Source organism: Pleuronectes platessa, chromosome 17 (genome assembly GCF_947347685.1).
Source record: "Pleuronectes platessa chromosome 17, fPlePla1.1, whole genome shotgun sequence".
In the NCBI taxonomy this organism is placed as follows: Eukaryota; Metazoa; Chordata; class Actinopteri; order Pleuronectiformes; family Pleuronectidae; genus Pleuronectes; species Pleuronectes platessa.
The window spans coordinates 22,913,120-22,927,042 of record NC_070642.1 but is presented as its reverse complement, the minus strand read 5'-3'; the positions used below and the strand labels follow the sequence as shown (position 1 = coordinate 22,927,042).

The 13,923-nt window shown below is 46.1% G+C and overlaps 1 protein-coding gene across 2 annotated transcripts in view; it reads right to left on the bottom strand.

Moving 5' to 3' along the window:
• The window catches only part of vta1 (vesicle (multivesicular body) trafficking 1), a 28,097-nt gene extending 14,174 nt beyond the window's left edge, over window positions 1-13,923 (bottom strand). For both annotated transcript variants that reach the window (XM_053444974.1, XM_053444975.1), the window contains exons 1-3: window positions 13,744-13,923; window positions 5,524-5,618; window positions 1,400-1,527 (exon numbers count right to left, since the gene is read on the bottom strand). In XM_053444974.1, coding sequence (XP_053300949.1) covers window positions 1,400-1,527; window positions 5,524-5,618; window positions 13,744-13,834 — 314 coding nt within the window. In that variant the 5' untranslated portion in view covers window positions 13,835-13,923. The remainder of the gene's footprint in view (window positions 1-1,399; window positions 1,528-5,523; window positions 5,619-13,743) is intronic.

Below are 13,923 nucleotides of genomic sequence, written 5' to 3'. Positions count from 1 at the left end.
GTTTCTCATAAACATTCACCTCCAGCGTTTGTGTGTGTGTGAATGAGTCAATGAGTTGTTGTTTTTTTACCCATGTATATATGCCCACATTTGGGCTTGTTTTTACTTAGTAAATTACTGTATATTTACTTTGTGTGTGTGTGTGTATGTGTGTGTGTGTGTGTCCGGGGGTGACACAACACCTCACTGGGGCCTGGGTCCTGTTAGCAGCGCCCTCCTGCCTCTCGTAAAGCCTGCAGACTGTTTGTGGTCCCCCCTCCAGAGGAACCTCAGTGGTCTGCTCCATGTGGACACTTCTCTCTCTTCATCACACTGAACACGTCCAGAGAACCTGTCGCCTGGATCCATTCATTCTCCACAAGCTGCACCAGCGGCTCACACTCCTGTTCCTGTTCTGCTCCCCCGTGTTTCCATCAGTTCATGGAGGAGAAACTGTGATTTTAAAACATTAACATTATAACATCCGGTGGATTTGATCCAGTAAGACCTGTTGCTTCAGGAGAAGAGTTAATCACAAACTACAGCCCCTCTGTGAGAACTGCACACAGGACTTTTCATCAGAGTTGTATTAGTTGGTATCTTCTCACACAACAGGACGAAACAAACTGTGTCTCAGTGTGAAGACGAAGATCGAGAGCGGATGGAAAAGTGTGGCGAGCAGCTCGGAGAGAAAAGAAGCTCCTGTGGTTTGAGGAGCGTTGAGCTCTGGATGAGTCATCATGTGTAACTAGACACAAAGAGAAAGTCCTGAACTACAGGAGAAGATCTGCTGCTGTTCCAAACCCTCAACACAAGTAGGGAGTGTTTGTGAAGAAGCAGCAGGTTGTCGGGTCCGACTCCTTCAAACAGGAACATGTGGGATCATCCAGGCGAGGGGCGGAGCCTGTAGAGCAGCAGGGGCGGAGCCTGTAGAGCAGCAGGAGGCGGGACATGACGTATAAACTCTGCTGTGGAAAGATCAGTGTTGTTGTTTACATCTCATCCACACCGGGGTCGGCCCTCATCACCAGAAGATCTGGAATCTCCTCGTGTTTCCAAGTGGACGTCTTCGTGTCCGGCTCCTCTTCTTCATCCTGAGATGTTTGTGTTCTTCAGTTTCACGTCACGTGTTAGAAACACACCTGACGTTCACATGACGGTGACGCTTCCAACACTTGAAACGTGATCAAAGGTCAAACAGAGACTTCACTGATCTCTGATCAGAACACGTGACCTTGTTCACTCGTCTGTTGCTAAGAGACTAAAAGGAAACAGAAAGTCTGACACACGTGTGTGTGTGTATGTATGTATGTATGTATGTATGTATGTATGTATGTATGTATGTATGTATGTATGTGTGTGTGTGTGTTCTAAATGTATCATAACACGTGATAGACAAGAGGAGGAGTCAGTCTCTTACTTGTGGAATCGCCCCCCCCGGTCCTCGTTGTCGGCGTAGATGAACATCTTCAGGGCGTAGTTTTCAATGTGGGCGTTACCAACAACCTCCTGAGTGATGGAGTCATGGTCACTCATCTCCTTCTTCATCTGGAAACACACACATTTAATCCACAACTGTTCATTACACATGCATTCATTATTGAAGACACCCACAGTGTCTCACTCTCTATGTGTCTCACTCTCTCTGTGTGTCTCACTCTCTCTGTGTGACTGCGTCTGTGTGACTCACTCTCTGTGTGTCTCACTCTCTGTGTCTCACTCTCTGTGTGTCTCACTCTCTCTGTGTGACTGCGTCTGTGTGTCTCACTCTCTCTGTGTGTCTCACTCTCTGTGTCTCACTCTCTGTGTGTCTCACTCTCTCTGTGACTGCGTCTGTGTGTCTCACTCTCTCTGTGTGTCTCACTCTCTCTGTGTGTCTCACTCTCTGTGTGTGTCTCACTCTCTCTGTGTGTCTCACTCTCTGTGTGTGTCTCGCTCTCTGTGTGTGTCTCACTCTCTCTGTGTGTCTCACTCTCTGTGTGTCTCACTCTCTGTGTGTCTCACTCTCTGTGTGTGTCTCACTCTCTCTGTGTGTCTCACTCTCTGTGTGTCTCACTCTCTCTGTGTCTCACTCTCTCTGTGTCTCACTCTCTCTGTGTGTCTCACTCTCTCTGTGACTGCGTCTGTGTGTCTCACTCTCTCTGTGTGTCTCACTCTCTCTGTGTGTCTCACTCTCTCTGTGTGTCTCACTCTCTCTGTGTGTCTCACTCTCTCTGTGTGTCTCACTCTCTGTGTGTCTCACTCTCTCTGTGTGTCTCACTCTCTGTGTGTCTCACTCTCTGTGTGTCTCACTCTCTCTGTGTGTCTCACTCTCTCTGTGTGTCTCACTCTCTCTGTGTGTCTCACTCTCTCTGTGTGTCTCACTCTCTCTGTGTGTCTCACTCTCTCTGTGTCTCACTCTCTCTGTGTGTCTCACTCTCTCTGTGTGTCTCACTCTCTCTGTGTGTCTCACTCTCTGTGTGTCTCACTCTCTCTGTGTGTCTCACTCTCTGTGTGTCTCACTCTCTGTGACTGTGTCCAGCCGAGCTTCAGGTTTCTTGTTAAAATCACTCAGGCAAACAGGTGGTTGCTTCCAGCAGTAGGACCCTGACTGAATAGATACTCTGTTCACTGACTCAATCAGTGTGTGTGTGTGTGTGTGTGCGTGTCTATGTGTATGTGCGTGTGTGTGTATGTGTGTGTGAGTGTGCGCGTCTATGTGTATGTGCGTGCGTGTGTCTGTGTCTGTGTGTGTGTGTGTGTGTGGCCCAGCAGTCAACTACAAGGGCCAACCTCACATCTTGCAATATTAAAGAAAATGGAGAAAGAAGGATCCTGAATCCACCCCCCCCCCCGATCGGATCTGCATCAAAGATGAAAGGTTTGAAATAAACCGCTGACAAACAAACAAATGCTGAAATATCTTGAATTATCTCCATCACACTAAAACAAGCACCTGGAAGCTGGTGACTGTAATCATCACCACTTCAATTCACATCCTTATTTGATGATTCAATGTATTTTTAGACAATAACTTTTGTGACTACGCAGACAGACTTCTAAATTTAGCAGCGCCTGATTTCCCACTGTGCACGATATGAAACAGATTTTTCAACAAGTGATTTTCCAACATCCCAGTGAGAGCAAAGCCTCGGAGAGTTGAGCCCGTGGTGGACGAGTGGAAAATAGAGTTAATGAGTCCAACATGTATTGTGCGTATGTGCCAGGTCACCGGGGAAAGAGAGAGAGAGAAGCTGATGTGGTTTGTTTCCCGACTCGCCCGCGCTGCAGAGATGAGTCACAGCTTCTGGCAACAGCTCATAAAGAAGTGGAACATAGAAAAAACCTCCGGGTATCCCCACGGTTCAGAGAGAAGAGAAGAGAAAAGACCTTTTCAGAGGTTTAATGTTTTACAGTTGCTTGCTTGTGCACGGATTAAATAATCAGGCTTCTTCTAGTGCGGCTGACAACTGAGTTATGAAACTTAACGTCTGTTCAAAGACGAATATGGATCCAATTTATTCTTTTTTTATTTGGATAAACTAATTTCAAGTTTGTGTTAACAAATAAAAGCTCTGAAAATGGATGAATGTAAAAAGTAAAGCATATATTATAAATACAAGTTGTGAAACAAGGTGGACACCTATGTTAACGGCTGTAACCAGAGCTGATCCAGCTTTTATAGCCTGGGGTCAACGTCGCACATTGACATTTAAATCACAAGCTGTGGATGAAGAGGACAAGATAACAGAAACAAGATCTAGTTCTTCCTGCAGGATGATTGGGTTCCTCCTTAGAGACGATGAGGTGAGAAGCTCAGAGACAAAAACCCCAGAGCAGCGCTACTTCAACTATATTTACTATAACCAGCTTCTTTCTTATATTGACTAACTGACCTGGTCCAGAAGGTGGAAGAAGGAAAAGGCTCAGGCCGATGCGTTGGATATTTTACCAATACAGTTGGACTAAATATTAGAAAGTATAAAGTGAGAAGCACAAACTGCCACCTCCTTCAACACATCCAGAAAACTGATTAAAGGTTTAAAACATTTAACATAATATTTCAAAATGCCCCGCAGCAATAAGCTCATATCTAAATAACAACGGGAGGCGGAGGAAAATACAAACATGTGCATTTAATAAAAATAACCAACAGGAAACCAACACAAGCTACAGAAAACACACAAACATCAAAGCAGCGGATGTGAGTCCGGTTTAGGGAGAGTGTGTGTGTGTGTGTGTGAGTGTGTGTGTGTCAGTAATGAAGATCTCCGGAGCCTCTGTTAAACCTGGCTCCAGGGAGCAGCTGTGTGAGTGTGTACATGTTTTTGTGTCTGTCCCCTGTGTCCTTTAATTGTCTCTGAGCGATCGATAAACTACATCAAGAAATGACGTCAAGACATCTTGGATCCCAACGCTGCCATCTAGTGCCGATGTGGTCGGTTGCAGTGGTGATCGTGGAGTGTAGCTGTGGTACCAAGGCCAATCAAGAGGCAGCCACAGCTGTCAATCATGACGCCTGTCTTTATATCATCACATAACTAATTAAAACTTATTAGAAACATGAGCAGACGTCAGTGAGTGCAGCCAGCCCCCAGGGAGCCGTCATCCGCTCCATCTGCAGTGAGATTACACGTCTCGTTCAGGATCAACACCATTTGCGTGTATGGGACCAGTGAGTCGTCTTCCGCTCCTCCAGGTCTCATTTGTTTGACTCCCGTTGGGACTCTCCATCCCATCTGTCTGCCTCCTTCAGCATAACAACCCTATAAAACCTAATTAGTGTTGCCCCTGTTGAGAGCAGCGTACTTTGTGAGAGTGTGTCGGATGAAAGCTCCGACCTCGACCAGCTTTAAAGCTTTTAACAGACTATATGCACTTGAAAGGCTGAAGAGCTGGAGGAAACTAATTGAAGCTGGTATCAACGAGCACGATAGACGAATCGCATAAGATGCTGCTTCATGTGCCAAGCATTCACACCTACTGTGGATGTATCACTCGATCAGATGGAGCCCTGATGCCCTCGAGGATCAATTAAAAGAAATTAAGATCATTTTAATTGATTAACGATGTTTTCCTGTTATCGTGCAGCCTTCATGACGTGTCCTGTGCGCTGGATTGTACCTGAGAGTCATGTGCGGTTATCAGAAATAAGAGAAACTGAGGTTTAACATGACAAATATCAGGTGCATGTGATTTTTCTCTTCTATTATAAGATTCAAAACTATTTCTTGCGAAGTCTAACCCGAGAAAAAACATGTTCTCCCCAGACCTTCGACCTCTGAGATCTCATCAGTTAAAATATGGAATATTCCCTTCAATCAGACAGATGTGATGATGAATGATTTTATACAGGGAAAATAACTTTGGAACTAAAAGTCCTTATAATGCTAAATCTAGATTACTGGTTCTTATCAGAATCAGTTTAATTCCCATTAAAATGACTATGTAATAAAACATAAGAACATATATGTTCAACACACTGACACAGAGCTGTTTCCACCTCCACAACACCATGGGATACCACACAGGGAGAACTGGGGCTGAAGTGAAGTGGGAACTTACCGACTCCAGCTGGTCCATGAGTTTGATCAGGAACTTTCGGCACTCTGGTGTTTTACTGTCCAGCTTCATGCCCGACTGCATAGCATAGAGACGACCTGCAGGGGAGGACAAGAGGGGGGAGACGGGTGAGGAGATGAAGGTGAGGAGGACGAGACGTCTCTTTTACTGCTCAGTAAAAAACCACTCCTCTCCATCCTGGTTCAAACACCGAGTCATGTGGAGGAATCGTATATACAGGAGTGAATTTTTCATAACAAGCCGCGGATGTTGTCTTCTCCTCAGCCGGAGATCAAACACGAAGACGCAGCGGAGACGGACGAAGGTCAAAGACTTCCTCCCAAGCTGGGACAGGCCTCAGAGTTCAGAGAAGAGCCTGAACCTCAACTCCCACATCCCTCATCTGTCAGACCCCCGCACGACCTTCAGGTGCCATAGAACTTTAGTTTGAACAGAAACTGAGACTTTAGTAAACAATGACGCAGACGTTCTCTTCCTGATTGGTTCTCATCAGTCACATGACTCGACTACCAGCGGTGAATACAAAGCATCGCTAACACTTCCTGTCAGTGACACTTCCTGTCAGCGACACTTCCTGTCAGCGGTACTTCCTGTCAGCGGCACTTCCTGTCAGCGACACTTCCTGTCGGTAGCACTTTTTGCCGGTAGCACTTCCTGTCCCTAACCCTTCCTGTCGGCGGCACTTCCTGTCGGCAGCACTTCCTGTCGGCAGCACTTCCTGTCCCTAACACTTCCTGTCAGTAGCACTTCCTGTCAGTAGCACTTCCTGTCAGTAGCACTTCCTGTCAGTAGCACTTCCTATGCTTTCAGGTCTGTTGATGTGGACCAGAGACTTTATTTAACTTGGATGACATGAAAGCTACTGAGGGTTAGCAGACAGCAGACATTAAAAACATGTTTAAAGATGTTTCTGTGGTTTCAGGTCGGTCTTCTCTCTCTGATGTTTGCTGAAGTTTCTGATCAGTTTGGTTTGAATCAGTTGTTTGATATAAAAACAGGCTGAGAAGTGATGATTGACAGCTGACACTGAAAGAGCTGCAGAGTGAAACCACAGAAGCTCCTCATACGTCCTGACCTGTTTCCTACTTGAGGGCTGAGATGGACGGACTGTACCAGAGAACACCAGAGAGGCTTTTTAAAGGAGGAAAGTGTGAACTGTCTCCTCCTTGGTGGATTGAGTGTTATTCAGATTTGTACTGTCCCTATAAAGAATATTTTACACAATGAGAAAACCCACGTTTGGCTGCTGAGCATCACGGTCCTGCAGAGCCTCAAGGAACAATGTCCCACTTCACAGAGCAGACTGGTGATAGGGGGGGGGGGGGGGGGGTATACCCTCCAGGGTGAGACTCATGCAGCCATGAACTCACCGAGGCAGTTAACCAGTCAGTGCAGAGAGACATGCAGCAGCTTGAGCAGCAGGCAGCAAGAAGGTCCGTCAGTCCATCAGGGACAAAGACGTCCTTTGTTCAGTCTCACACTGCAACCTTCACTTCAGCTGCGACACAGACAACTGTGATGACAGGACAGGAAGACGCCACAGGGACAACAGACACGTCCCAGAAGACAAGGACCCTGGAGCTCCCCTGGTGGCCGGCTGCAGTATCAGTGGTGAACCGTACCCATGATGGGTGGTTTATTGGTCAGACCTTGAAACCACGACTCATCATTACTGCACAGACTAACTCAACATGACGTCGTCACCACTAGATGGCAGTGTTTGTATCGAAGATAGTTCTGCTTCATTTCTAAAGGAAACGTGTCGTCCATCTTTATTTACAGTCAATGAGGGAGTCTGAAACACTGCGTCTCTGATGGTCATTAAAGGTAACTGCGTTTTGTTCTCATTGTTCAAGTATTCACAACAATATAATAAAACAAGTAACTGGAAAGTCACTGGGTAGAGGTCACACCTCCGCCAAGGCCCAACAGCCCTTCAACTCAATCAGGTGCCATCGATCACACTGTCAAATATAAGATCTCTACACATGATTTCATACCTAAAGAGCCATGAATAATGCTCTGAGAAATCAACAAAGATATTGAAAACTATTATCTCCAAAGTAAAGATTAGTTCTTCCCTGACACATACCGCATCCTTCCACCGAGTTTTAATCAATTAAACAGACTGGTTTAAACACGATTACCTCCTCGGTGGAAATATGAGATCGAAGGAGAAGAAGAAGAAGAAGAAGAAGAAGAAGAAGAAGAAGAAGAAGAAGAAGAAGAAAAAGTGCTTGAAGTGATTTACAGTTGAAAAATCTGATCATATCAGCAAACGAATGTAAATGTCTATAAAAGAATGTTATCAGACAATATGATAAATCGGTGTGGCTTTAATTATAATATCCGTTCCTCACCTCTGTATTAACATGGACCAGTCATTTGACTTGTGATGGTTCCCAGTGAATAACGTTTGTCTTCCTCCTGCTGCTCTGTCACGTCCTCAGAGGTGAAACTGGCCATAAGAAGCATCAGGCTGTTATTTACAGAGATTACAGGGTCTCTGGTGACACTCCCCCCCCCCGCACCACTTTCCTGCCGTCGTGGTTCCACTACTTCCGACTGCGTCTGAAATGGCTCACGACCCTGAATCGATGGCGAGCTGCTCAGTTGACAGACTGATGCTGCTGCTGTGTGCACAGAGTAAGATGAGCTGTGGTGCTGGTGATGAAGGATGTTCCCTCCTAACCTTTCACTGAAGGTGTCACATTTGGTCTCAACAGTAGAATATAGACACTGAAGAACAACAGTTAAATAGCATCTGAAGCGATCGGTCATTTTCACTCTGTGTTTCTGCGCCCGAGCAAACACCCGCTCACACACCAGTCACACAAAACCACAGGTCCCAGTCCGGGTCCAGGGTTTTCATCCGCCTGATCCTTTTGGCTCTGGAGAATGAGACGCAAACAGAAAACCACTTAAGGGACTTTTTGCTCCTAAAAGGTTTTTTTCCAGGATGGGATTACCGGCTAGTGTCCAACCCTCAGCCGTTACTGGGTGATTTGTTATGACATGTTTTCATTGGGTCGCACATCACAATCAAAACCAATTACTGCTTGAGTGGGAGTCGCCGCGGCACAACCTAGAAGGTAATTGCACAAGAATCACTACGAGTGTGCAGCTCAGCTGAGGCTGCCGAGCTTTGAGCCCTGCCATGGTTATCATTGTGCAAATCAACATTCTAATGCTGCAGTTTGTATTATTGACATATGTGCATCACAACTAATATCCCAATCGAGAGGATCTGATGAGCGCCTCCGTCTTCTGTGAGACCGGTCCACTGGGGCTCAGTAAGAAAACATGTTTGACAAAGAGGATATTATGGAGGCTGTCAGCTCGGCTGTGTGAGAGTTACATCACTGTCACACGCAGCACAGCTATAACGGGTGTTTGATAACAGCCCAGTGCGAAGTGAGGACAGGCAGAATATGAAATAAAACACTGGAGGGGGTTTCTGGTGATAGTCCATGTGGTGAGAATCGGCAATGAGGGAAAAAAACTGGTTAATCACGAGTTTGACAAAACATGAGAATAAAAAAATAAAAAACCTGAGTCGTTAGCTGATGTTTAATGACTTATTTTAATTTGAAGATATTAGGTGTTAAGTTAGTCAGTGATCAGCTGTGACTTGTTTTCCCACAGAGGTAATTAGGAAAAGCACTGTCACTCTGATCCAAATGAAAAACTGAATTCCTCTGCGGCGGCCTCCACCAACCTGTGCAGGTTCAGTTGCTTTAACCACTGTGACCTTTGACCCATGAAATCTAATCAGTTCATCTTTGAGTCCCAGTGAAAACTGGTCAAAATATGAAGAAACTCCTTGAGGACTAAAGCCTCTATGTAAGGTCACTGTGACCTTGATCTTTGACCACCAAAATCTGATCAGTTATTCCTTGAGTCCTACTGAGTTTCAGTCAAAAGACATTCCCACGAGGCGTCCTTGAGATTTTGAGTTCACAAGAATGGGACAGACGGACAGACAAGCTGAGACTTGATGCCTCCAGCCGCTGGGCATCGCTGGCTTGAAGGAAATGAACACAGAGTGTTTCAACTGGACTCCATATGCAAGAAGAATTACAACTCCTGGAGAATTACAGCCCCGCAGTTGAACGCCTCAGGGAAATCGTAAACTCCTCGGAAAGTTGCTGAGAAGTTTGGGCCACGATGCTCGTGACCAGAAGACAGGAGGGTGTAGGAGTGGAGGGAGTGAAAACTGTGCAGACAGCCTATTAAGACACGTGGGCTGCACTTGAATTCATTTGAACAACTTATTGGTCTATTTTCCTTCCAGCTTAATTTCAGAGACGGAGAGTTCCTGCTCCAAGTCCAGTGGGAGGAGGAGGGAGGTCGCCTGCCGGCCTTCCCTCAGATTTACTCATCAGTGAGGTCTGGAACAAAACTCATTACTTTTACAGCAACTACCTAAAACAACAGGAACCATCTTTGACAAACATTTATGTAATTTCTACTTAGATCTTTTAGTTTGGTCCCATCTGCTAACATGGAGGAGGTGGGGTTATGACAGGTATGGCAGCCAGCCACCAGAGGGCGATCATGATGTTTTGGCTTCACTTTGAGGAGCTTATCTATCGTCCCTCTATATTTACTCTCTCTAGGTGACCATTGCCACATAGAACCAGACGAGTTGCACTAATCAAGCTGACAGAGGAAACAAAGAATAGAAACAAACACATTTCAAGTAGAACTCAGGACTCAGTCCGGTGGGGGGGCGTGTTCAGTCCCACAGCTCATTTATAATGATCCAATCAGTGTAAAGGGTTTGTAATGGTGCCAGACAGCCTCAGCCAGCGAGCTAATGGTGATTCATGCTGCTTCATTACAGCTGAACAATCACGGCTCTGACTCAACCCTCCATTGATCAGCCTGTTCTGAAGTGGAGGTGAAATACTGTGCAGCATTAGCCGGCTAATTCAGACAGGGCTGCTGAGGCCCGGCGCTGGCGACCGGTCAAACCAAGGACTGACGCCGTGTCTGATGATGACCACGACTACACAACCCTGGAGTTTTCAACTGAAACAGCAGCGTTTACAGAAGTCTCAGATCAAGAAGCTGGAAAACTCGGGGCTGATGAGGTGTAAAACTGAAACGAGTGGATGGAGCTGGAAAATCAGGCTTTTAACAGAGACTGCACCTGGTAGCATGTCCAATCATTTTGGGTTCGATGTGTAAAATATATAAAAATAATGTTAACGATCACATAATCTGTGGGTGTCCAAGATATTCTGACTTTATTGTCATTTTCTATTTTACTGTTCAGCTGGAGAACTCCTGGAAAGACGCAACAGAGAGAGACGTTCACTTAAAACTTCTTTCTGTAACATGAAGCATGAATACAGCAGCTTCCTGCCGTCCGGCCCCACAAACACACACAGACACACACAGACACACACAGACACACAAAGACACAGACTCACACAGACTCACACAGACGCATGGGGCTGCTGACCTCCAGTGGTTTGCCTGGATCACTGGTCCACCTCAGGTTTCACTGTGTCCTCTAACAGAAGTGCTCACACACGTAGAAGTGTCAGATTCTGTTGTTTAATATATAAGCCAGTGTCATGTCTGAATTGTCTGAAGCCACTTTGCAGATTAAAAGTCGTCAAAAGTCTCATTAAACCTACTAGAAGACTTAAAGTTAAACCTGTTAGTTGCTACAAACTAAGCCAGCGCCACACTTACTCCATCAGCCGCCTCTGGTCTCTGACATTAAAACAATCCTGCTCTGATCCCTGGTTCTGCTCATTATCCACATAATCCGCCTAAATCCCAGTTGCAACGACATCACAGCAGCAAAGCAACACAGAACCTGGGTCCAAACAACTTCAACAACGCATTCACTGTAAATTAAACCTGTGCCTTCAAGAAGTCTCTGCATTCCTGCCTGTAGGACACAACTGGACAAAGACGCCTCTCAGCTGTGGAAACCACATCCTGTCTGATCGGTTTGATTCTGATACTGGTTTCAGTCAAACTCGCACCTTTTGACAGAACCCGACCACATTGTGGTGAGCAATTTGTCAGGAGTACCAGGTTGGGGTGAGGGTGAGGATGAGGTCTGTAACCCACAACCACACGTTTCACGTCCGCCAAGAAAACCACCTTTTTTACGACGACCACTTCTGAATAAACCTAAAACCATCGGTCACTGTGTGTTTGCTCTGACCTTGAGGAGGAGAAACGCCGTTGATTCATTTAAATCACAGCTGATGAAGGTAATATGGAAACCTGCAGTCGGCCAAGTCCACCTCATTCAAACCAGAGCAGCAGGTCTAACTCACATCTGACATGTTGCTGCTGCAGCTTCGTGTCATTTAGATATTAGTCTCTGGAGCAGTGGAGCTCTCCCCCACAGGTTGTTAGACAAACACATGCATTCATGGAGAGTTAGGAAATATTTAGTTAATGTTTCTATATTTAGAAATCTTTTGGAGGTTTCTTTTAGCTGAGGTTGTATGGGTTTTAGAGACATGAAGCACTTGAAGTAAAAATACCAATGTAGAGACTAGAGGAACATTTCATCTGCAGAGTTCAGAGGTTTCAAGCACAAGGTCACAGATGTAATTAATAATCATATTAATACAGGCACCATAATTTTGTTAATTAGACATGAACACATTTTTTAAAACTTGTTTCACAGCAGGAACTCCTCTGAGCATTTCCACAACCGTCTGATCAATGTGGCTCTTAAACCGACCAGATGTCGGGAAAGAAAATCCAGAGCAAAACGACAAGAGGAAATTGGTTTTGTGCAATCGTAGGTTTGTCAGGACGGAACACAATTCACAATTCACACACACACACACACACACACACACACACACACACACACACACACACACACACACACACACACACACACACACACACACACACACACACACACACACACACACACACACACACACACACACACACACACACACACACACACACACACACACACACACACACACCTCATCCATTTCCCAGCAGGCCCTCTGCCTCTCGCTCACTCTTGCCACCCTGTCATCTGCAGCCAATCAGGATGCAGTCCAGCGCCATGCTGAGTCTGTGATTGGTTAGCTGAGTGACCGTTTCCAGGAACACAGAATAATAACCATCAGCTCACATCTCTGTCCTGTCCAATTAAACTCACTGGATGAAGATCCAGCAACGTAATGGACTCAAAACAACTGAGATCTAAATAAGAATAAATAAATCTTACTTTTGTCAAACTATATGTTTTGCTGTTCACCATAAGTCAGTGGCTCCTCCTCATTTCTCTACATTAGCCGCCACTAGCTTAGCACAGCAGAATCACCATCATCCATTTCCCTTCAGTGTAGATAGATGGATAGATAGATGGATGGATACTTTATTAATCCCATGTAGATCTGAAAGTGAGCACAGATCTTCAGATTGATCGCTGGTGGCCGAGCCCCGCCCACCTGGGATTACAGGGTCATAACTTTATATAAGATGAAAGTTTATTGATCTCCTCTCCAGCAGCAGACAGGTGAGAATGAGGTCCACAGATAAAAGACGTGACTCAGAGACAGTTTGAAACACGAGGACACTCTGAGATAAAAGGTGACTGTGTTTCCTCATCATGGAGTTTCCATGTGATCAACACCTGTGGACGTGTTGCTGCTGACTCACTGGGTGCAGCTCATTCTTCACTGGTGACATGTCTGACTCGGGAGGACGTCAGAAGGGGACGTTCTCCGGACAGGGACCTCTGGGACCTCACAGAGTAAACCTCCACACTAACAGGTCAAGTTAGAGAACGGGTGATGGACGAGTCCTCACATACACATGTCTACCTCGTGAAGTTAGTTTGTCCCGGGTTAAACCCTGAAGTGACCCTGTCTCATTAAGAACGTGTCATCCTCGATGGGCCACCATATCCAACCCTGTCCCTCCATGTCCCCCTCTGTGAGCAGCCCTGTCTCATTAAGAATGTGTCCTCTTCGATGTGCCACCATATCCAACCATGTCCCACCATGTCCCACCATGTCCAACCATGTCCCACCATGTCCCACCCTGTCCCTACATGTCCCACCATGTCCCTACATGTCCCACTCTGTCCCCCTCTGTGAGCAGCCCTGTCTCCGCTGTGGAGGCTAAGCTAGCAGCTGACAGCCCAGGTAAACAAAGCTAACACGGATGCTAACAGTAGCCATGGCTAACACTCACAGTAATACGCCACCACCGGGTCCCGGGCCTCGTGCTCCTGGGCGGTTCGGAGGTGGTGCTGGATGGGCCGGAGCTGAGCCGGTAGAGCCATGACTGCGGGGCCGTCACCGGAGAGTTCACCGGAGAGACACGGGATGCTAGCTGTTGTTAGCAAGAAGTGAGTCTGTCACTTCCGCGTGT